The 24,684-nt window shown below is 48.2% G+C and overlaps 1 protein-coding gene across 3 annotated transcripts in view; it reads left to right on the plus strand.

Annotated features, from left to right (window-relative positions):
- The window catches only part of TNS4 (tensin 4), a 74,209-nt gene that overhangs the window by 13,729 nt on the left and 35,796 nt on the right, over positions 1-24,684 (plus strand). For all 3 annotated transcript variants that reach the window (XM_069634562.1, XM_069634561.1, XM_069634563.1), the window contains exon 2: positions 11,285-11,914. In XM_069634562.1, coding sequence (XP_069490663.1) covers positions 11,413-11,914 — 502 coding nt within the window. In that variant the 5' untranslated portion in view covers positions 11,285-11,412. The remainder of the gene's footprint in view (positions 1-11,284; positions 11,915-24,684) is intronic.

A 24,684-nucleotide genomic window follows, 5' to 3' on the forward strand; every position in this document is an offset into this window, starting at 1 on the left:
TGTGGGATATCACTGGAACAAGAATGGATCCTCTGGGGTATTACAGTGGCAAGCTCCCATGTGGGATATCAAAGGAACAAGAATGGATCCCTGGGGATATTACAGTGGCAAGCTCCCATGTGGGATATCAAAGGAACAAGAATGGATCCTCTGGGGTATTACAGTGGCAAGCTCCCATGTGGGATATCAAAGGAACAAGAATGGATCCTCTGGGGTATTACAGTGGCAAGCTCCCATGTGGGATATCAAAGGAACACGAATGGATCCTCTGGGGTATTACAGTGGCAAGCTCCCATGTGGGATATCAAAGGAACAAGAATGGATCCCTGGGGATATTACAGGAGAACGCTCCCTAATTGGCTGCTATTAAGGCATGCACAGGTCATCTGTGGTATTAGGGTGCCATGCTTCCTCGTGTGGCATTCGCTGCCTGCTAGTATCTTCTCCCCTGGGAGGGTCTCCCTGTTGTGTTGACTATAGATTGATTAATTTCTATGTTTGCCTTTTTGAGGCCACGTGAGTAAAGGCTGGCGCAGAGCCGAGGCAGCCAGGTGTGCCTGTTTGCAGTGGCGAAGCATATACCAGCGTTTGCATTGCTGCCAACTGAACTATAACACTTTTGGCAGTTTGATGGGTGCAATGTGCCGGGCCTGGAAGTAGGGCATCTTCCAGTGTGTTCAGAAAGCTGTGTGCCTCGCTGCCCTTTCCATGGGGCCAGAATGGAGTGACAGCACCGGGGTCCTGCCATGTGATGCTGTCGCCTCCTGCTGTGACATACAGGTCCTCATTATGTGGTGGAGAGGTTAGCAGTGCTAATTCCTCCTGACAGAATCACAGTTGCCACCAGTGGCCCCCGTGGCCTTTCCACCTGATTATGTGTTGCGTTTACTCCCCACTCTGAAGCCCCTTTAGGAATTCATCAGGGAATGAGGGATTGACCTCCGGAGGTAATTCCGTTTTGAGGTAATTCTTCTGCTTTTGTTGGAGGTAATACTTCAATGCATATGCTGGCGGTATTGCCTACTCGTGTGGGTTTGCAACTCATAATCAGGTAGACTGAGAAAAAGAACAGGAGGTAATTCTGATACCACCTGTTTTTTTCTGTTACCTCCAAACCCGTGCGGAGTGATTTTGGAGCGAATAGATCAGAAAGTACTGCCAGGAGCATCACTGCTGAGCTTTGTCCAGTCATCACTGAGGGCGGGACTCTGAGGGCGCGAGCCAAGGACGGGCGGCTACACCAGTGAAGCGTTGGTCTCTGCCACAGGGTGTCTGCACTTCGCAAGTTCAAATCGGGATATGGAGCTTCCATCAAAGGCGAATTCGTCGCATTTTTTTCATCTAGTTTTTCTACAAATGTATGTGGGGGGGTGGGTTAGGGTAGTAAAAAGGGTATGGGGATTCAGGGGAGAGGCTGCGGTGGGTGGTGTCTCCCACATACATTTGCGAGAAAAAAAATGCCTAAAAGAAATGCGATGAAAAAACCTCGATTGAATCACAAAGAACTCTTCAAATCAGCATTGGGATTGACTCAGCTGTTTACCCTTCCACCGTCGATAAATCCATTAGCATTAAATATGGTTAAAAACTTGAGTATGATATGAAGTGCGATATAGGCACACAATATGATCATGAGTACATGGTGCAAAGCCTTAACTCTGAGCTACCTGCGGTGCTCCAGAAGGGGTGGTGCAGTCTTTTGACCCGGGCCATTTTCTGGTTTGTCTTGTGGACTGACTTCCCAACCAAGAACCATGCGCCTCCATGAAAACAAACCTTCTTCAGTCATGGCACGTGGGCATACGCCACTCTCTATAAGAATGAAACATTGCATTCAATGCAATACGCAGCCTACTGTGCACCATTGCTTCCCATGGCGCCACTCCTTCTCTCGGATGGGAGTGTCACAGGTGATTCCCTAACTTTTCTCATGAGTGCACGTAGAACACTGGGTTAAAGGTATCCCTGGATCCAAAGGCAACTTCGCAGATATGCACAAACCGTCTTGGAGGGGCTTCTTTGAGAACTGGAATCTCTGTGGACAGTATATGAAATGGTCTGTGGCCCTTTGGGCACGTGCGCTTGGGACCTGGACCCTGGAATCTAGAATCTAGACATTACAATTCACCCACCCTGACACCCTGACACCCTGACACCCTGACACCCTGACACCCTGACACCCTGACACCCTGACACCCTGACACCCTGACACCCTGACACCCTGACACCCTGACTAGGACGCAGGAGATAGATTTCAGGTGATCTGCGGATCCTTGGTAAATGTGCTGTGCTCCTATGTGTATTTCCGTGAGGCAGCATAAGGCAACCTTTATTTTATTTATTTTTTTTTTTTATAACTCACCTAATACCATGCCTGAGTTCGGTTTTCTAAGCGCGGATCCGGGATTCTAATCTCTGTTGCTCTGCGGTTTTGCTTCCAAGAACAGCGCCTTGCCCCTGTGCTATCCTCCGTTCATCCTGTGTAACTTACTTGCTGCTGTAGGCTTTCACTGAAGGAAATCCTACACTGGCTTCAGATGTTAGCAAGCATCTGTCTCCTACTCATATCAATAAAGTTGCACTCACACATCAGTCACACTGGACACACTTGGCTCTTGCATCACTTCCTGCGCAGAAGTAGTAACTTCTTCCATCTTGGAACGGGTGTCCTTCTGGGGCTGCATGTCAAAGCCCCGCTCATTGTGGTGAGCTCCATCCTTGCACGGCTGCTCCTGGACCTGTCATTACATTCACAGGTGCACCAACTGGTCATCGCTGTGGCGTCCACTCCCTCAGTGGCGACGAACTTACTGGTGCCGCCCTCCCTTCCGCCATCCTCCCCCAGCCCGTGATTCATGTATGCAGATGAGCTGAGCGTAGAGTACAGGAAGGGAAATCAGATTAAACCTCTCACTCCCTTGCAGTAAATCTGACCTGGAGGAGCTATTACACCAATGTTACAGGAATGTAAGCCCCGGGGGTGCGTCAGGACATCCTTTCCGGCACACGCCACTCCCTCCCTTGGGTTGGATACCATAAAAGTGAGACTTCTGTGTATCCCTGGCGGGGCATGGTCTTACTTCAGTTAGCTAGCCTCATTTCGCTGAAAATCATTGGGAAGAGGAAGTTATATCACACACCCCTTAACCACTGACTGACATCACACATCACAGGAAGTGAAGTCTCGTCATTTTTTTATCCCCATGATAAGGCGCTACGTCTTCAGACTGCAGCATTTTAATAAACTGTGCCTATAATCAGTGCAAACAGTCAGCTAATTAAAAAAAAAGTTCAAATGCTAAATGAATTTGTACTTTTAGAACTGAGATTAGGTGAATCCACTGGGGTTCTAAGGCAGACTGCTGGAGATCCAAGCAACAGCATGGAGTATAAGGGACTCGCAATGACTACCCCTATTTATATCCAAACGGTAACAACGCTCATGTATATACCAAACAAAAAACTTTCCCCATCTGTCTCATGATCAACAATATGAGTACTACCCAACACATATATGTGTATCTGTGCTCCCTAACTAAGTGTGTTTTTGTCCCTAAAGCGTGTGTATATGCGTTCTAACTTTGAGGCGGGTAGGTCAGAAAGTCTCCCCCCCCCTCCCTCCCCACAAGAACTGCAGAGCCCAGGCTGCATATTTTATCCTTCACACTGGGGTGGTCTAGGAAACATGCACTCAAATGGCTCATTCATAAAGGACCACAGACTCACTGATTGACTGGTAGACCTTGCAGTATTATCTGCTGCTTCAACAACTCATTGCTGGGTGCACATTCAGGGACGTCATTTTACCAGAAGGCCTGGGGTAGCGGAAGTGACATCACACAACTCTTGAATCTGATGATACCACAGGAAGTGGCGTCATTTGACCCCACCCCGAAGTGACATCACGGGAAGACGACATTTCACCCCTCGACAAAACAGGAAGTGCATCACATAACATTGTTTCTGAGTACACTATGAAAAATATGGTTACAATATCACTAAAGTGATATACATTTCATACAAGAATGGATCACCACATGTATCGTTAATATCAGTGCATATAGGCCTATATTACCAAATCACTGTGAATGCAAGCAGACATCCAAGGGCAAACGATAATGATGTATAATATAGCACTGACACTCAAGCGCTTCATATAGAATAAATATACATAGAATATCACCCAGCCTGTGTTGGTACTCATTTATCAACCTCAGCAGGATTAAATGCTGAAATGACCTTGCTGGGAGTCGAACCTGCAGATCTCACACACATTGCAGCAGCCAGCGCTCAACCCACTGAGCTATCTTACCGGTTATTGCTATCAGAAAAACAGCCACTCCAGAAACAAAGAGCAGCATGCTGCTGGCCACATCCCATGTGCCCCAATGCAAAAAAAAAAAAAAATCCTGATACTTTTTCTTTTTGTTTTTTTTTTTAGGGGTGGAAAGGGAGACCACAGGGGTATCAGTTGCGACCCATGACGATCCCTAAATGACGTCCATGCACTCATTGCATGCCAGATTGGCAATTTACCACTGCCATTAATTCTGGTGTTCCCTTTCCATCGTTACATATAACGTGTCTCTCTTTTTACACGTTATTCTCCTCTATTGTCTGCCCACTTTGTTTCTCCCCTGTTGCTCTTCTTTTACTCTTAGCCAAGCATACTTATTGTAATGTGCTCACGTTCCACCTCCGCCCGAGGAACTTCAGGATCCAAGCACAACTTTGAAGCTTCTCTCCAAAAACTCTGCTATCGAAGACAAGAGGAAACCTGCTGAAGCTCCACTAGTGTTCCCCTTTGTGGCACAGACTTCTGCTTAAGAATGATATTGTGGTATTCCATAGCTTACACTTGAAGCTGTGCTTCTTGGAATGCTTTGCCACGTATTTGCCATACATCCCACTTTTGATACCACATTTGCGGATGCAAAAACAGTTCATAACTGTACCATATTTCATGTTTCATTAGGCTTGTGATAATCGACTAGATAACATTCGGGGGAAAAGGTCAATTTAGGAATTTTAGGAATGAGCAACATGACCAGTTGTTGCTGTTTGGAAGTTCCTTGAGCTCTGTTACTCCTCCTCTGCACCCATGAAACTTCAGATCATCAAAACACATAAAGTACAACAATGTATAATGAAAAGTGTCTCTCTGTTGGGGGTTCGGATATGCAGCATGCAAGGGGTACGAACCAATGGAGGAGGAGCATAGCAAGAGCAACGCAGACGCATACAGGGTTCACAAGGTGGGGGCACAATGTTATCTTCATATGCTCTTGGTATGTACATCTCCTGCACAGTGTTACTGAATCCCTCCTCTCCACAGCTGTCACCTGCAGCTCAACCAGAGCTAGGCATGTTAGTGCCCTGTGGCTAGAGCCCAACCCACAGGTGTGTTAGTCATTTCCTTCCAGACATGATTTAATACACAAGCCCAGCCCTTTCACTTTCTCTGCTTGGCTTTTCCATACCACTCTTTCCTCTCATGGTAAATTAATGGCGGTCCAGGAATGGCTCCCCAACTCCTCAATATTTTCTTAGGGCACCCCATCTTCCCATCTTCTCTTGAAGTCAGGTCTAAGATCTGCTTGGCATGCTGCAGTTGGCTGGGTGTGCTGCTGCAGTTGGCTGGGTGTGCTGTTGCAGTTGGCTGGGTGTGCTGTTGCAGTTGGCTGGGTGTGCTGCTGCAGTTGGCTGGGTGTGCTGTTGCAGTTGGCTGGGTGTGCTGCTGCAGTTGGCTGGGTGTGCTGCTGCGGTTGGCTGGGTGTGCTGCTGCGGTTGGCTGGGTGCTGGGTGTGCTGCTGCAGTTGGCTGGGTGTGCTGCTGCAGTTGGCTGGGTGTGCTGCTGCAGTTGGCTGGGTGTGCTGCTGCAGTTGGCTGGGTGTGCTGTTGCAGTTGGACACGTATGCAAATGATATGCACTGAAATCCACTACGTATCCATTTTACTCATAAATATTCATGGGCAATTGCCCGAAAACCTGACTGCATTTTGCTATTTGCGGGGCAATTATCCCAACCCTAACTCGTATGTATTTTTGAGAGGGTCGGACGCCTATCCCGCAATGTGGTTAATGAATTTTAAAAAAATGGATATGTCCAATTGAAGTGGGTAGTGCCAGGGCAAGGATTCCAACCCGAGCCCTGCGGCAGTGAGGCGGGATACTTCACCCCAAGACTACACACACTGTGTACCTTTGAGCAGTACAATGTCTCCTATGGACATGGTGCTATGCAGGACATGTTTTGTTAGAGAGATTGTAATAACTAAAAGGTTTGTGTTCCTTTAATATTTAGCCAGCAGTGCAACGGGAACATCTGTACTCTTGGCAAAAGCGTAGTTGTCCTGTGAACGTTCTTCAACTGTGAACAAGTTGAATGAAATGTGCATATTTTACTCAAGGATGCTTACTTCCTCTGACGCCACTTCCCATTCCGTGCATCACAGACCACCAACCTTTCCCTTCAGCCCAGTGCTGATGATTTGCTGTATTTGCCCCCAAAAGGAATTTACCCTCCAAAGCATGTGCCTTGGCATCAGAGTCTGCAGAGATCCTTGCCTTCCTGCACACGTTGGTCGGAATGCAGGTTTTTAGGGCCTGTCCTTACTCGGCCTTCAATTCACGGATGTTTCTGCCTGCAATTTTCAGCACCTTATTTGGTGAGTTATAAAAGTATGAAATAAATGACATAGGGCCTCATCACGAGTTGGGCGGTAACGCCGGCGCTAATAGCGCTGGCTTTATTAGCCCTACCGCCAAACCCACCGGCGCTATTAACGCCAGATCACGGGTTTGGCAGAGCGGGAAATCCCCATTCCCCATTGAGCCCATTCCGGAATTCCCCATTCCCCATTGGGCTTAATGGGAAAATTTCACGCTTTTACCACCGGCGGATTTCCCGCCGGCGGTAAAGTCACCGAAAATCGGCAAAATCTCAGCGAATTTCCCCCCAGAGCTGGGGCGAAATCAGGCGAAGCCGTGATTTGGTGGACCCTTAAATCCGGTAGTAACAGCGCTACCGCCGGATTTAAGGGCTACCGCCAAACTCGTGATGAGGCCCATAGTCATCCATGATATGAACAACCGAGTACAGTGGCAAGAATAGGCTGTCATCATGGACAGGTGCTAAAAACATGGCACACAGTTCACCTTAGTCCTGATTTCTACGCAATAAGGCCTAGGTGGGTGCGTTGGAGCGGGTGGGAGATTTCATCAGCAGGGCGGCTGCTGCTATGGACTGCAAGAACAATAACAACTCACAGTGCCTTGGAAAACGGTTCCTCGTCTTCAGTGCGCTGGAATCATTTTCAAGGAGTTCTATGGGAGATTAAAGCAGGCTGAGGGTGAATATGCAAGGGAAGCGAGTTCCAGGATGTTAGGACACATACCGAAAAGCTGCAAGACGATTTCACCGGTGGGGAGGATGGGAGGGCACTGTGAAAAGCTGGCCCGAGTGTGCATCACTGGGTGGGCCCTGAGGGGAGTGATCACTGGGGGAACTCTGAGAGAGGCTGACCTGGATGTGGGGTGCGTGCACCTAGGTGGGCAGTGTTAGAACAGCTGTCCATGGTGAAGCAGCGCCACGATGCCCAAGGGCCGTTGTTGTGCGCTTTGTAAATGTGAATAAATAAATAAAATACAAAAATAAGCTGGAACAGGCGGGCACTGTGGAGAACTGGCAGTGTAGGGCAGTTTTAGGACCTGGCATAGTTGGTCAAAGTGGGGAGTTGAAATAGCTGAGAAATGTGAGGAGCTGGCACTTGTGGGTACTGCCAGATGCTGGCCATTATAGGCAGTATGAGAGAATGGCAACAGGTGGCAAATGTGGGGTGCTGGTGTGCAGTCTCAAAATCGGACACCGCCGGTGTCGTAACGACTCTCAATTCAGCACCTATCATGAGCATCAAATCCACCCCCTAATTTTGCCTTATCACCAAAGGTGATGGACGTTTATTGGGCTGCACTTTGCAAGAAACCTGGTACTGATAGACCTTTGATAATTTGCTCTCACGGGCACTGGTGCCCTCTTCGCTGGAGGTGTATGCAGCTTGTGTACCTCTGCCAGTGGCTTCCAGGCTAGGCTAGTGCAAAGAGTTTTTCCACCCTAGTAAAAGTTTCCTTCTTCCACCACCTGGCCTGGCACTAGTGCCAAATGCTTGCTTTTCATGCCAGTCTAATGCCTCGTGCTTGCGCTAGGTGACTGCATTGCCCGAGCAGAGCACTTTGGAGACCAGGCCCTGCTCCTTGACTAGAGTTTCTAGTATGGGGTCGCTTTGACCCAGATTCGACCCTCCAGTGCTTGAAGTGGGATGCTAAATAGAGGTGGGATTTGGTTAGGGGACATACTTAGCCCCAGCCCCTAACGAGAGCCCCCCTCGGCTAAGTGGGGGAGCCAGTGAAAGCAGGGTAGCTGGGGCGCACTGGCATTATTGCCCTTGGTGCGCCCAGCCCCTCCTTTATACAAAAGGAGGGGCTGGGCTCACCAAAGGTGAGACACCGGTGCGCCCCAGCTCTCGGGCGCAGCAGACAGCCCTTTCCTTCAAGGGGCCGCGTGGTTAAAAACCACAGGCTCATTGGGTGAAAGGTATGTCTGCTGTGTGATGACTCTGTACTCAGAAACAGGAGGAGGGCTGGAGGGCCCGGCTTTCCTATTGTTTCTGAATAAAGAGTCATCGGGCTTTCATGCTGAATGATGTCTCTTTACTCAGAAACAATAGGAGAGCCGCACCCTCCCACCCGCCTCCTGTTTCTGAGTACAGAGTCATCAGGCAAGGCAACCCGCTTAGCCGAAGCCACGGTTACACAGACTGTTTGCAGGTGTCAGTACTTCCGTTTAGAAAAAAGAAAAGGTAATGCCTATTGTTTTTTCTAATGCAAAGTGCTTAAACAATAATACACACAATTGAGTACAGGCTACCCCACCCTTCCACACAGTATGGTACGGATAGTAGCCAACAGCCAGACTAGGGTACAGATCCCCCTGTCATGTTGATCAGAAAGCAGTCATGGGCTTATAAAACAAAATGTATTCACTGTTAATGTTACAAAATGAGTAAAAACAACACGTCATTGTACATGTTATAGCACAAGCCATATGATTCATGTAATTCTTACAGAGTCTATCATAAGTAAACACAAAAATAGTGTGGTTAGTAAGTAGTGTGATTGGTGCACTTTTACCACCCTACCGATGAGGTCAAACCAGACCGAAACACGTGTCTGGAGGTGCTATTTGGTACTCTTGTTCAGAGGAGAATTGCCTAGCATTTAGGTGCTGGACTGCCCCAGGGCAGGACAAAGGCTGATATGTTTTGGATATTTCTCCTCTGTGAAAGATAGTGAGCTAAAGACTCTGGGTAAGGCTCTCATGACCAGGACTAATGTCTGGCTGAGAGACTCCCAGGACCCCCCTTGTTATTTGAATATTTTAAGTAGATTTGGGTCTCACCCTAGGTTAATAGGGGAGTCCGTATGTGGACCCCTTGCTCACTATTCTTAGAGAGGCACAGCTTCACCCTACTGACGAGGTCCAACCAGACCGAAACACTTGTCTGGGGTTGCTTTTAGTACTCTTGTTCAGAGGAGAATTGCCTAGCATTTTGGTGCTGGACTGCCCCAGAGTAGGACAAAGACTGATATGTTTTGGATATTTCTCCTCTGTGAAAGATAGTGAGTCAAAGAAGCTGGGTAGTCTCTCGTAACCGGGACTAGTGTCTGGCAGGGGGACTCCTATGACCCTCCTTGTTAATTTGCAATTTGGGATACAGCACAAGTCAAGGAAGGAAGCGTCACGGCTGGAGTGGACCCGTTTGAGCATTCGGTCTTTGGCGCAAGGAAGGTGATTGCAGTATTAAGGACTCTTTGGCTGGGATGTATTCTTTGCCTGCGGCCTCTACGTTTCTCTGCCTATCCGGTGCTTGTGCTCACCAAGCTCCCCCTGGTTATAACTAGGAGCCAAATAGTTGCGAGCTCCTGGCAATTTCAAACCTTGTTCTCATCGCCGATATCACCTGCATCGTCTGCTAATTCGGTAAAGAACAACCGTGATTCCTACATGATCTGCCAAAATACAACTAACTAGTAGAATTACTGAAAGAGCTGTGAAAAAACTGCACATTTTAGAAAAAATGATTTTCAAAAATCATCCTCATCTGAGGAAAAGAATATGGGTACTTTCACATGCATGAAATCAGAGGCGCTGCATTTTCACTGGCCCACATTGGCAGTGCGCGTCAACATGAGATTACTGCTCATGTGTTGTTTTCATGAAGAAGTAACAGCAAGTGGTCACCATGTTAAGCCCCTAAAAGAAGCAAGCACTGGCAAAGCCAACAGTGTTGTCTTTTGTGGGCAGGCAATGCGTTAGACATTTGCCAGCCACTGTCATAATGGTACCTGGCCATACGATGCCAACAGTTGGAAAATGGTATAAGTACCTGTGCATTTGATGTCACTTCCTGTCAAATGCCTAGTAGTTATACACAAGCCAAATATTTTGGCTTGGCCAGTGCTGGTTTTTAGCCTGGCTTTAATGCAAGGAATATATGCAAGGGCACACAGTATAAAAGCCAATTAACATAACATAACATATTGTTAAAAATCAAGTGCAAGAAAGTATGTGTGTTTAAGAATGTTTGTATTACCCCAGGAGCTCATTTACAGCTGCAGGTAAGCCCTTAACTCTCAGAAGACACCTCAGAAATAACACTGGCAGGCCCCATATGGCACGCAGTTTGATGATACAACTTAATAGAGCTAGCTTGAATAGATCCTGGAGTGGGTGTTTTTGGCAGGGAGGGGCAGGTAGTGGGTTCGACTGGCCATAGGGAATAGCATGGCCAGGGGCAGTCAATGGTCGGGTACATAAACAAACACCCATAAGCTGTGTGCCCCTCCTCATTTCCTTAGCGCTAATCAGAAATGTACACTAAGAGGTTGTCTGCCATTCCCCCGGCCCTCGACACTCATACTGTGACATCTTAATTATCAATATCCCCCGTACACTCAGTCGAAAGTCTCATGTGCGGTTGTACTTGTAGTCTATGATGCCGGCTCTTTTTCTGTACAAGAAGGTTTAAAGTGATGCCCGTCTAACACTGTCTAGCAATCTCAGAGCGCAAGAAGAGTAGAGCGGCATAATTACTTCACTAAAAAAAGCTAAACTTTTGCACAAGATATCCTACACATTGCAAGATTTGTCAGCTGTATTTCATAGTAGGACAATGTTATTACAATAAAAACTGATTAATCTCCATATTTTGTTACCTTTTACAGGTTTTCCAAGTGTTTCCGGCCAACTTGGGTGAGACGGTAAGCCGTCTGCAGCTTGAAAACATCACGAAGGTAAAAGTCTGACAGAACAAAGAACTAAATACTGAGTGGTCAGACAAGACACCCAAACAATGTCCCGGGTTATACCAAACCACGTACTGCATGTTGGACAATCAATACGCATTACTTCTCAAGATGAACATGTGGGAAGCCTCTCCAGGTCTCCCAAGTGCACGTACTTCACGACAGAGAGGTGGGTTGACCAGTCATTGATGGGGCACCCTCATGGCACCGGCAGTACAGCACCACATGGAGTAATACGTCCCCCCTCGTCTCCCAGTCCTCTGTTCCAAGAAACCGGCAAGACGCCCCACATTGAAAGCCATGGACCTCCATACTTGACAATGGAAACGAGCAGGCCGTCCAAGCAGCCCATTGGAGATCCCCAGCCTAGGCCCAATCAGAACCCCGGCGCCACATCCCCCACCTTGGATATATCCATAGACCACTTGAACCAATTAATACTGGAGCTTGACCCCACCTTTCAACCTCTGTCCGGCAAGTCGAATGTGAGCCCGGCTCCTTCTCCCGGCTGGGCAAACGTCTCAAGGAGCCAAGGTCACGACTTCCCAGGTAAGGAGGTTTTGGCGGAATTGTTTAAGTGCTCATGCTGCAAACTGACGAAAGGATATGTTACTTTTGCAAATGCTTCCTATTTTTGTGGTGCTGAGGTAAATCTACTTGAGCACAAAATGGGGGACTCATTGCCCATTGGCCTAAAAGTAAAGCCCAATGAACGTGAATAGCTTTGACATGCAGGTAACAAATGACACTCTGCGTCTTTTCCTTCCTTAAAGCGTTAAGTGAGAATATCACTTGTAACCTGTCATTTGGGGGAGTGCATATTCCAGTGGGCATACATGCCAACATTTTGCAGCACCTGTGAGTGAGATTTTCTCGCAGAAAGAGGAGAATTGAATTTTCCCATTGGGTTGAATTGGAGTTGTCATGATTTTAGGAGGTAGAAAGTAAACAATAGCAACATTAAAAAAATGGGTCTCCCCCACCTAAATCGGGCGGGAGGGGGGAAGGGGTTGGCATGCATGAATGTGTGGCATAGACCTTTTCAATGTTCCACACTGTAAAAAGTGGTGAGTCACCCATCAAGAAAGCAGAATTCAATTATCTTGGACCCTAGGCACCTCTTTGTACGGGCCTACTGGGCCATGCCCCGCCAATGTCGTGGTGCACCTGACTCCGATGTGTGCCACCTCTCCTCATAGCCATCCTACAATAAGCAACGCAAAGCCATAGGCATGGCCCCACCTCTACCACTGGTGCCAGCGGACAAACCAGAGTGTGTTTTAGACCACTGCTAACTTAGGTCACATTACACATGTATAAAGAAACAACTGATAGCTCTAATACAAAACCCAGCCATTTTGCCCCCGAACCAGGGATGGCGTCGGGGCCTTTCAACTATTTCAAAGAAAAGGGCCCTCGAGCCTCAGGGGGGCCCTCAACAACTGCTCTCCTGTTTCCAATCAGCATTCTTATAATACGGCAATACATTACTTCATTTGCTGGAGGCCTGCAGGTCATCACGTGCCCTGTGCACTTGGAAGTGGCGACCTGAAAGGCTCCAGCAAATGAAGCTTTTAATGCAAGTACTGCAAAGCACACAGTTAAAACCAAGAAATACACAAGTGGGTTAATAGCGGCCTATTATCACTAGACGTCCAGCCAGCAGGGAGCTGAAACACTAAATGCCCACTGAAAAGCTATAAATCCTTCTTTCACAGCAAGGGTCTGATGAGGAGGAACCGGCTGGCAGTCTCGTGATAACCGGCGGCTATTAACCGCCAGGTGTATTTTCTTGTCTCTGTTATAATATATACACCTCACGGGTACCTCAGATTGTTTTCGGCTCTAAGGGTGCGGGGGGGGGGGGGGTGGGCATCCAACCATCATGTTGAAATTGGCAGCTGCGTCTCTTCAGCCCGGCCCGCCCCGAACCTTTATTGTTGAAATTAATAATTAATGCTGGGATGAGGAAGTGGTTGTGATTGGTGTCCAGGTGGGATGTTCTTTATGGCACACAGGCCTGTTAAAAGTGTCACAACCTAAGCAACCAATAAGGGGGTCCTATGTTAGCCCACCAGGGACCTGCTGTATCATGGCTTCCAGTTTCAACAAGACTGGTTGGGCTGGGGCGAGATCAGTCACTCTTTACTGCTGGACATGTAGTCAGAGAGGCGCGTTTAGGGGATGTGGGTACCCAATGCAGTGCGTGCGTCAGCTTTTTGAGGCTAAAAACATAACAGTGGGATGGATATAAACAACGTTTCCCCGGCACTGTCGATTGGAAGAAACCAGGCAAGAAGTAAGATGATATATATATTTTTTTTAATTCGAATTATTATTCTGTGTCACCTGCCTTTGCCGCAGAATCCCACAGGTAAAAGAGCCACAAAGGCGTCTTTCAGTCAGTTGCTATTTCCTCAGCCCGGACGGATGCAAAGTTTAGCAGCAATGCGTCCTCGCCCTCTTTGATCTGAAGAGATCGCGGAAGAACACAGTGCAGCGATTCGAGCAGAAAAACAAACGCCTCGAGGTGTTAATGGAGCCGTGTGAGGCGGCCTGTGCCCGCCTGAAAAGCACTCCCAGCATTCAGCACTTATGTGTAACGTCTATTGTGCTCTCGCTGAGGTAACCCTTACTCACGGCCTGGCACGTGCCTGGGTGTGCCTGGAAGTGATGGCTTTGCCCCGCATGTGCCCACATCGCCGCTCCTCGGCGGTGAACGGTAGACGGGCGTGGCCCTTGAACTCGCGCTGCGCGGGATTAGGCGGGGCAGAGCGGCGGCAGGCCCGGGCACGCTTCAGGAGATTCTGGAGCGCGCGAACTCCTCGGCCTTAATGGCCTCGCCTCTTGATCCCGACGTGCATTAACCATCAAAAAGGATTTGTCTCCGATTGCTGTTTCGTACCGGAAGGCTGCTTTTCCAAAACATTGCACCGTAATTACAACACAGCAGTTCTCATGAATCTAAAACGTTTGTGTCCCCAGGGTGGGTGAAAACACACGAGTGTGTTTTTGGCGGGTGAGAGCCCTTTGAAGTGTATGGATGGGTTAGGGACTTGGCTGTGAGTGAACTGAACCTATGGCAGGTGACATACCTCCAAAAGCGTGTACGAGTTGAGGGGAGCAAGGCCAAGAACATTCTCTGTGTTCACACCGCCAAAACAGCAGCATATCAAGCAGACTCCAGCAGAGCCTCACAACTTTCCAGAGGCTCACAGCACCTCACCCCACTATTGCGTAGGCCCATCACACTATCACAAGGTCAAGCCCACAGCAGACCCTCACACAATCCTCTCACGTGATCTGATCCTCATAGAATTGCAGCTGATATTTCTATGTTCTTCCCGGCTCTATTTTTCTTCCCTTTGCGCTTCCTCTCTGTCATAATCTGTGCTGGGCCTGATTATGGCTATGAGTGTTATGATGGTCTGGTGATGTCAGTGACATTCTAGGTGGAGTGTTGGTGTGGTGATGTCACTGGGACTCTAGAGAGTGTTGATGGATGTTTGGAGTGCTGGGTTCTACTGGTGTCAGTTGGACCTAATGTGCTGGGCTGGATGGATGTCCCAGTGATTTCTCTACTTGTGAACAAGAGAAATAAACCTACATGTAAACTACTTACCTTCTGGTGTTCCTGATTGGGAAGGAGGCTTAGTTTACCACACTGGCGACGAGGATGGTTCCTGTGCTGCTGGGAAGGGGCAGTTGGTGAGAAGCACTACCTTCCTAGGAGACATCCATCAAGCAGGAAGCTGCAGGCCGGGCGGTGCAGCAAAGGTCCAAGGCTGGGGACTTGTTTTGGTGGAGCACACAGTTGCTGGTCCATGAGGAGGGACTGCCAGGCGGTGCTGGGCTGAGATGGCCTACTGTCTGTAGTGGCGGTCGGTGCGCGGACCCCTGGGGATCTGTCCAGGTTATCAGCTGAGGTGTAGGTAGGAGCTGCAGTGGCTCCTGTTTAAGCTGAGGGCTGGAACGGCCAGGTGGTGCCGTTGGGATGGGTTTTGTCGGGCGGTCGAGGAAGGGCTGAGGTGACCCTTTGTCTGGAGTGGCCGGCGGTGTTACGGGCCCTTGTGGAGTGGTCCGGTGGTACTGTGGAGGTGCCAGAGGGTGCTGCAGTGGCTGAGGAGCGCCGCGGATTGGCCTGGGTGGGTGCACCTTTGCGTGTGTGCGCTGGTTGGTAGTGCCATGCCGTGTCTCCAGTGCATAGGACCGCCTGGGGGCGCAGTAATGGAGGTGGCTAGCGGAGTGGTGGCCAGCGGAGTCGTGGCGGCTGGTGAAGTGTCTTCCGTGGAGCTTGGAACAAAATTGCTGGAGCTTGATCCACTGCTCTTGGTCTCAGGAGCAGTTATGATGATGTTGCTGGGAGGAGGGCCGGCGTCCCAGCGTGTCTTGCTGGAACGCAACATTGAAGGTTGCAGCTACGTCCTCTTGGAATGCAACGTTCATGGACGCGGAAGTTATTATGTTCCGGAGGAGCATAGTTATATTTTTGGGGCACATTCTAAGGTGGTGCGCTCCTCATACGGACCGGTCGGTCCTGAAGTAAAGGATTTTTTGGTACAACGGGAGGGCGCTGAGTTTACGCCTGCAGAAAGATGTTTATTATTGGAGCTGGTGAGAAGCGCGGTGACCATGTTTGCAAGAATGGGCATTTACTATGTTTATGCTGGAAGACGGAGGAAGCAACAAGCGGGTGCTTTGACACAAAGGATGGCAAGGTGGCGAGCCCTGGATCCAGACCTCTGGGGCTCGCATGGCATGGAGGATCTATCAAGTCCGGAGGTGCTGATGCGGTAGGTGTCGGGGGAGGCCTGTGATGACTGTTGTTTTATGTTGTGGCCTCGGGTTAGGTTGTATGGTGGGCTGGTTCCTGGGTAAATGTTAGTAGTTTAAGGCCTGCCATGCTATATATATACTGCTGTTGTGTTTATGTGGGGAACTGCTGTTTAGGACATTCCTATGGGTATATTATAGACTCGTGGGTCGGGGTTCATTGGCAAAGTTTGTAATGTATGTTTACAAAGTTTTTTTTCCAGGTTGGTTGAATTTGACATGAGGGTGTGGGGTTGGCGCAGGGACTTTGGCGCCATGGATTTGCATTTAGTTGTTTTGCATTTCATGGATATGTTGGGTTTGGCGCAGGGACTTTGGCGCCATGACTTTATCTAATATGATTTTCATGGGGTTTATATGTTGTCCTGTGGTGTTTCTGTTTGTCGTTGTTTGTAGAGGCATGTCCCCTGAGTATGTGTGGATGATGTCAGTGTGGAGGATGTCAGTGATTTTAAGGGGCAGTGTGGTGCTGTCTGATGGTTTAAGGGGCAGTGAGGTGCTTCTTGGTCATCTTAAGGGGCAGTGAGGTTCTGTCTGGTGGCAGTGAGGTGCTGTCTAGTCATGTTAATGAGCAGTGAGGTGCTGTCTGGTTATTTTAAGTGGCAGTTAGGTGCTGTCTGGTTTTAAGGGGCAGTGAGGTGCTGCTTGGTCATTTTAAGGGGCAGTGAGGTGCTGTCTGGTGGCAATGAGGTGCTGTCTAGTCATGTTAAGGGGCAATGAGGTGCTGTCTGGTTATTTTAAGGGGATAGTGTGTTGATATTAGCTTTGGTGGTAGGATTAATGTTTTGGTTGGAGTTTTTGGAATTGGACATAGACATGGTGGACACGTGTTTGTGTGGGTATTAGAAGGTGAGTGGGTTAGTTTGGTTGTGGTGTGTGGGGTCTCCTCAGGGGAAGGATTTGTTGTTTGTTCTTCCATTGTTGTGTCCTTCAGTGGGTTTATAGCTGAGTGGGGTTCAGGCTTTGGGGGAGGGCCTGTGGTTCGAGTTCAGTTGTTGATGGTGTTTTCCATTTAGATCATGGTTAGATGTTGGGGTGTAGCGGTTTGGCTCAGTGGGAGTTGAGGATGGTTTCTGAGCTGGTATGAGTTTTGTATTTGTAACTTTTCTGGTAATATTGCAATTGTGATGGGTCTCTACCATGGGTGTAGTGTTGTGTTAGTGGAAGAGAGGGAGATATGTCATAATCTGTGCTGGGGCCTGATTATGGCTATGAGTGTTATGATGGTCTGGTGATGTCACTGACGTTCTCGGTGGACTGTTGGTGTGGTGATGTCACTGGGACTCTAGGCGGAGTGTTGAGGGATGTTTGGAGTGCTGGGTTTTATTGGTGTCAGTTGGACCTAATGTGCTGGGCTGGATGGATGTCCCAGTGCTTTCTCTACTTATGAACAAGAGAAATAAACCTACATGTGAACTACTTACCTTCTGGTGCTCTTGATTGGGAAGGAGGCTTAGTTTACCACACTCTCCTATGGCGCTTTGAAGCTTCCTTTGTGTGGGTTGAGCATATAACAGAAACCAACATATCTCTATTTCAGCCGAGGGTTTCACAGAGCCTCTCTTATCCCCAAACCAGGACAAAGGAGACTATAAGACCCCAGCAAAAAGCCCCAGCAGAACATGGCAGAGCACCATCGCGGACCACCATACGTCCTTTACAGACTCCATCACCTCCAGCTTTTGTCAAATGTTCCCTACATATCTCCCAGTGCATTCTACAGGCCACCAGATGAAGTCTGAAGTGGTATATTTTGCACACTAGTACAGTATTTTCAAGGGAGTAATTCTCACTGTCGATTGGATGGTTTACAGGCAAGTGAAAATAAAAATAAAGTTTAATAAAAAAAAAAAACACACATTCTTGTTTTAGCACATACCATCTTTGCGGTAGGCAATTATCATGACAATATTTATCTTATATTCCCTCTTTGGATCGCAGAACACAAGAGCAGAAATGCTGTGTGTGGCCTGCACTGCCGACGCCTCGGGCCTGAGCACCTCAGTAGCAGCCAGCAGTGCAGGCGGCCACCAGAGACAGACACCTGCTTATTGGTTACTCCCTGTTGCATTGCAGGGAGTATTTGCCTGATTTCAGGGAGATAAATGGACAGGTAAGTTGCTTATTGTTCTAAAGGGAACTTCTCCAGTAAAGGCACATCGGGACAGATGGCTCCAGACTCCCTGGTAGAAAGGTACATTGCTTTATTTGCATTAGTTACAGGTTCCAGTTATTCTTGTAAGTTGGTAGCAGGAGCACACCTAATATATCTGTTCACTGCGCCGCCCATAATGTTGACTATTAAATTGCCAACTCCCATTATGGCACGGCGATCACATACATCACTGTGCCCTGCATTCCCATAACCGCCTCGCCCCATTACCCGCTTAGCTGTTTAGCAGCAGACCGTGAAGTGTGCCGCAGTCTCTCCTCTGACCCTGCAGCATAAGTTCTCGCCCACTAACGTGGATCTCAACTGGCGTCACAAGGTCCTTTTTTATTGTCCCCCACTACCATCTAATGGAAGTAGGGGACACCTCCGCAACCCCCGACCCCTACTACACTGAGAAAGGGGAGCAGGGGACACCCCTCTAACATCTGCTCCCATTAGTTGGTGTAGTGGGGGTTGGCATATTATTACCACACAAAGGTGCAGTAATTAACATGTCGCAATGTTTGGGGCAACATTTTTGTAATATTCTGGCACACCTACCGGCCATCCTCAGCTATCTCAGCTCAGGTCTCGACTAACATCTTCTGATTCATCTAACATTCTTTGAGCTGTCGCTCGGCAACACCCAGTGCATTCCATCAACAATAGGAATGGCCAGCAGGAGATCTGCAAAGAGGCTTATAATGCAGTGTTGCAAAGACAGGACGCAACACTTATCTGGAGGGTCGGCCTTCTCCCCTCCGCTGGGTGGCTACTGCAAAGTTGTTCACATCTAATTATCATCAGCCACTATTTTAGTTGTGTCAAAATGAGGGCAAACAAAATTAAGGAAGTGTAGGTAATTTAGATGGTTGAGACATTTAAAAAATGAAAATGGGTAAAGTGCATGTTTTCTTTGGACCTCCACCTAACGGCCTCTTCAATCAACAGAGTATTTGGGTGTTTCCCCCCACCATGTCATCATTGGGGGCAGAACTGAGCTGCTGCACCTTGAAGCCTCTCCCATGCTACTGATGGCTTGTGGTGAAAGCCACATAGGTCCTGGGAGCTCAAGCTTTGAAGCCGCTTGGTTCACTCTGGTTAAAGGTTCCTGTCACTACTGGCAGCAGAAGGGAATATTCATTCCTCATGTATGACACGTTTATGCGGGCGGTGGACTGAAAGCCTAGCAGGCTGGAGGCGGGCTTGCCTTTGGTAGTGGAAGGAGCTTGTCTCAGGGTGGGTGGTGGTGTATGCCTGAGGGTGGTGGTGGTGTATGCCTGAGGGTGGTGGTGGTGGTGTATGCCTGAGGGGGGTGGTGGTGTATGCCTGAGGGGGGTGGTGGTGTATGCCTGAGGGGGGTGGTGTATGCCTGAGGGGGGTGGTGGTGTATGACTTTGTAGGAGAGTTATGGGCTGCTTGGGAAGGCGTGCAGCAAGGTTTGGCTTAGGGTAGAATCAGGTTTTAGCAGGGTGGAGGTGGGTGGGAGGGGGCAGCAGGAGTTTAGCAGGGTATGGCTCAGCAGAGAGGAAGCATGGCTTAGTGGGTAGAGATTGTCTTCTGAGGAGCAGGGGGATTAGAAGCTTGGAGGTGAGATATTAGTAGGAGCACATTTGAGGCTTCGCAGGGAATGTTGTAGGTGGGGTTCTTTCTCTGTCACGTCGAAGTTGGGGGGGGTCTCAGCTGACAGGAGATGGGGCCTTTATAGAGTTGGATTTTGGCATTTGGAACTACGGAGGTGGAGGTGATTGCTCAGCGGTGTGGTGTATTGGGGGAATCCGGTTATTGTAGGCTGAGCGTTAGTGTGAGGAATGTGTGGCTAGGAAGGGCTTAGGAAAATGTTTACTGGGTGGAGTTGGCACTGACTTGGGGTTTCAGAGGGGGCTTGTGAGGCTTTAGAACTGGTTGCTCATCAGGTTGGATGGTCATCAGGCCATGGTTGAGAGCTCTGTCGTCAGTGCATGTGGTATAGCTACATTTGGTTCCTTGTGCTGGATGGAAGTGGTATACGCTGCATTACCAAGGGCGCGGCAGATTTAAGCAATGGTCTGTGCAGTGTCTCAGCAGGTTAAACGATGGAAATTGGAAAGATGGAGCTCGGGGTCTCTGAAGGCTTGATTCTGACTTTGAGTGTGCTGAATATAAACTATTGCCACAATCGAGGCTGTCATGACACGGCAGAAGCTGTGCCTCAACATGGTTGAGGCTGGGTATCGACAGGACAGAGGCTAGGTTAGGTCTGACATGGTGGAGGTTAGGTCTCAATAGAGGAGGTTCTCAGCCGAGCAGTGGTGTGGTACCAAAAGGACAGTGTGTCGACGAGGTCGAGGCGTCCATAGTGCCTACAGCATTGTTCTGGAACCGAGACATTGTTCTACTCTCTTCTGAAACAGAGTCCCCTTTAATGATGGGCATGTAGTAGCCCATTTGGACACATTATTTTTGGGTCCCTTCTCCACCCGTTACAAACCTTATATCGTTGTAGTTACCCTCCGCATCAATGACATTTCCTGTTCTTTGACTCTGCCCGTCCTCTGTGCCATATGTACTAGGTTGGGCAACTGGATTGTATTCCTCATGGGCACGTCTTCAGCTGAGAGCATAATTTCTAGTCACATTCTCAGCAGTTGTGCAGGAATTTCTAGAGTTGTGGCTCCAGGTTCAGCCACTTCTGTAGGAGGTTCAGGTTGACTTTTTAACCCCATTGTCCTTATCGGAGACCCCTACCTCGCTGGTCACAGAGCAGTAGACAGGAAATGGGATAGAAAAAGTCTACGCTAGACATGCTCCTGACAGTTTCCCACAAAGTCCCTTTATTCTTGTCCTACACTTCAACAGAGCTGGTTCTCCAAGTTGGACAATGACCTTGTTCACTATGTTCTTGTAGAAGGCACTAATGCTCGGCCTCTTACCCATAACCGACCATTCAGGTTGGCGTATCATGGCTTGAGCCCCGATTCAATATGCAAGCCAAGCACTTGGGCAAGTGTGCTGGAAGAAGGTCGGTACCATGCAGAGGTAGAAGTGCTAAGGACCACTATCCACGCGATTATGGTTCAGTAACAGATTTTGGACTCGTTACCACAGTCCAATTGGCATTTGGAAATCAGATTCACCATTTGCAATACTGAACGGTTAAGGGCCTGCAACGCTGCAACCTTTGGCTCTCCAGATATTTTGGACTACAACTCCCTTCAGCCCTAGCTAGCATAATCAATGGTGAGGGATCTTAAAAACATCTAGAAAGCCCAGGTTGCAGCCCTGTGGGCTTATGGAAATCTGGGATCTGAAGGCTTCTCAATACGTCAGACGTCAGCATTTTTGAATAAGTGTCCTCTTTCTATTCCTATGAAATTGACTTGATCACTGGCACTCAAGAGTGTGGTTCCCCTCTCTTTTACCTTGGTCAATCCAGAGCCACCTTCACAGACAATCTCTCGCACCTTGGCGGGAATCTCACCTTTGTTCCTACCTCTCACTTTCCTGACTCTTGCACACACCCTGAGCAGGAGAGGGTGTTGAAATATGTGGGTTTGGTCAGGCAGGCATGGGCTAGCAGCAAGGAAATCCCGCCCTCGCTGCAAGCGCTAACAGTACCTGCGCAAGAATCGCGTCCCTGTGCTTCTTTGTTGGGCCTTTTCAAAGCCTGGCGCTTACACACACATGTTCTTTGTTGTTTACCACCCTGGTAACAGAAGTTGTGCAAAGCAATGCTTTTACCCAGAATAACACAGTTCGTTTACATAAGGCGCTGTAGTCTATGTTCCCACACGGTCTGACGCGATTAGGTACCAGTTTCTGAGAAAGGAAAACTTTCTTCTGTTCGTTCTCTCACACAGCACTCATCCACAACCCTGGTTCTCAGTGCAACAATCTATTTTTATAAACTGTTTATCTGGCACGCTTTTTCACATTTCTTTTTAATTCTCTATTTCTCATTTTACTGAACTGTTTTACCCGCATAGGCAGAACAACACCGCAACCTACGTGTGCATTAAAATATATATATATATATATATATATATATCACTCTATTGCCATATGCAGACGGTTTTGAAAACAGAAAAACACGTGAAAAGACACACGGAAGCCCTCGCCAGAAGATCTCACTTTAATGTTACCAGAAGGAGATGGAGGCCTCTGCAGCCTTTCCCATGCATGTAAAAGTAACAGGGGCCGATTCATGGAATATTTGCCCGGTTCAAAGTGAATTTGCACTGCTGAAAAGTGAGTTTGCACTGCCGACATAAACCCTGATTCATGGAAGCGTGCAAAGAGTATTTTTGAAGTGCAAAGTCTCCAGTTGGAGCAGGGATTCCATATGCAGATTGAAAGGGTATGTTTTCAAGCATATGCTTTGTAAACTTTGTAGGGAATCCCAGCCCCGGCCGTAGATTGTTTCATTTATACACATGAGAAAGTCCACAGACTTCTTCTCACACCGTCATTCAAAGACATTGGGATGAATGTATCATCACGTCTCCAAATGGCTGCATCTGTCTGCCGTGTCCTCAAATGTCAATTTAACATCTGAAGTAAACAAGCATTGGCAAAGCCAACAGTGTGAGCTCTTTTTTTGTAGGCATAGGATATGCCTTTGCAAGGCACCATTTAATGGTACTAACTGCCCATAAAATTGCTGCAGCTGGAACATGGTGTGGGTACCTGGGCATATGAAAGCAGTGCAGTGCCTGACAAATACCACTCTAATCCTTATACACAAGCTAAAACTGCCCGCTTTGCCAGTGCAAAGCCACTGATAAGCCAAAACTATTGCATTAGAGTACAGATGGGGAGAAATGGTGTTTTATGAGACAAAGCTTGTATTTGTGGTTTGGTTATTTGCCCACCCCTTGACTGCCCATGGCCATGCTGATCCCCATGGCCATTCCCTCCCAGCTTCTGCCCAAAACACCTCCTCAGGGGAAGTCTTTGAGCTTTCTTTAATCAAGCCTTACCATCAAACTTTGCACTTGAAGTTACTGCCAGTGTTTTTTCAAAGCAGTCTTCTGGGAGTTAATGACTTAATTGGAGCTATAAACACTCTACTGATGTAATAAATATGTTTTACCAGATGTGCCTTGAGCCACGCTATTTTGAGCTCTATGCATGTATATAAGTATTAGTCATTTGCCGGGCACTGCTATTAGATGCCCAGTTACTCGCACCATTTTACACTGGCTACCATCAATGGTCAGTTAATCCCACTAGAGAAGTGCCTGGCAAGTTTATTTGCAATGCCAATGCAAAAGCGCAAACTGCAGCATTGGCAATGATTGTTTTTAAAAAGGCTTCAATGCTAGGAACACATGCTATGACATATATAGTGCTTACAAATCAAGTGGCAGAAGGCACACTTGTATAGCATATTTTTTTTTTACACCAAGAGCACATTGACAGGTGCAAATAAGAAATTAAGGCCAGATTCACAGAAAAGTGTGCACACATCCCGCAAAGTTCGCGTGCCAAAAAGGAATTTGTGCGTCCCTGCGTGAATAAGAATTTCTATGCGCTACGCATATTTATGGAATTTTCCCTGCAGAACAGCCCAATGTGCAACTAGCGGCCGGAGCGCCCACAACACGCCCCCATGCATAGCAATCTGAGACACATATACAGACCTTTGCGCACCACTCGTCCGTGAAGTAATGCACCCCGGCAACGCTGCATGCAAACCCCCATAATCAAGGAAGCACCCTGGTCACACTGTGTAGGGTCCCCCGTAACTATGTACAGCACCCCCTCAATATGCGTACCATGTTTCATAACTGTAGTCAGTCCCCGGGAAATATGTGTGCAAACCCCCATAAACAGGTCTGCACCCCGCTACACTGCTTAGGCACACCCCTAACTGCAATTGGCACCCGAACTGTGTGCAGGCACCCCATAATATGAGCTTGGTTCTTACCTTTATGCAGTGATTCCTATGCGCATGAGACATTACGCATGCCTTTGGGTGGTGGTTAGATCGCAAGCATTGCATGCTGATATTCCCGGACATGAGGTTGCGCGGTCAGATCCATGAATACGCTTGGTGTTGCACAGTTGTGGGTGTGCGATTGCCACACGTGAGCCGTCCCTCGACAAACCAACAATTTCCCTTGTTCCTTCTCATTCTGCATTTTCCGGCCCCATTTTGAGCTCTGTGTAGGCCCAACCCACACTCTGCGTGGAGTCTCACACAATGTGCTTGACTGCATGCCCGCAAAGCCAAGTGGGGTAATTCTGAGAATGAGCTTTACTGAATTTTTACGTGTGGGATACACCTATATTTTCATGTGGAGACACACCAAACCAGCGCAAATGCCACGCAGTGTACGAAAAAGTCCTGCAA

The sequence above is a fragment of the Ambystoma mexicanum genome, chromosome 13 (assembly GCF_040938575.1).
Source record: "Ambystoma mexicanum isolate Mex_15411 chromosome 13, UKY_AmexF1_1, whole genome shotgun sequence".
NCBI lineage: Eukaryota > Metazoa > Chordata > Amphibia > Caudata > Ambystomatidae > Ambystoma > Ambystoma mexicanum.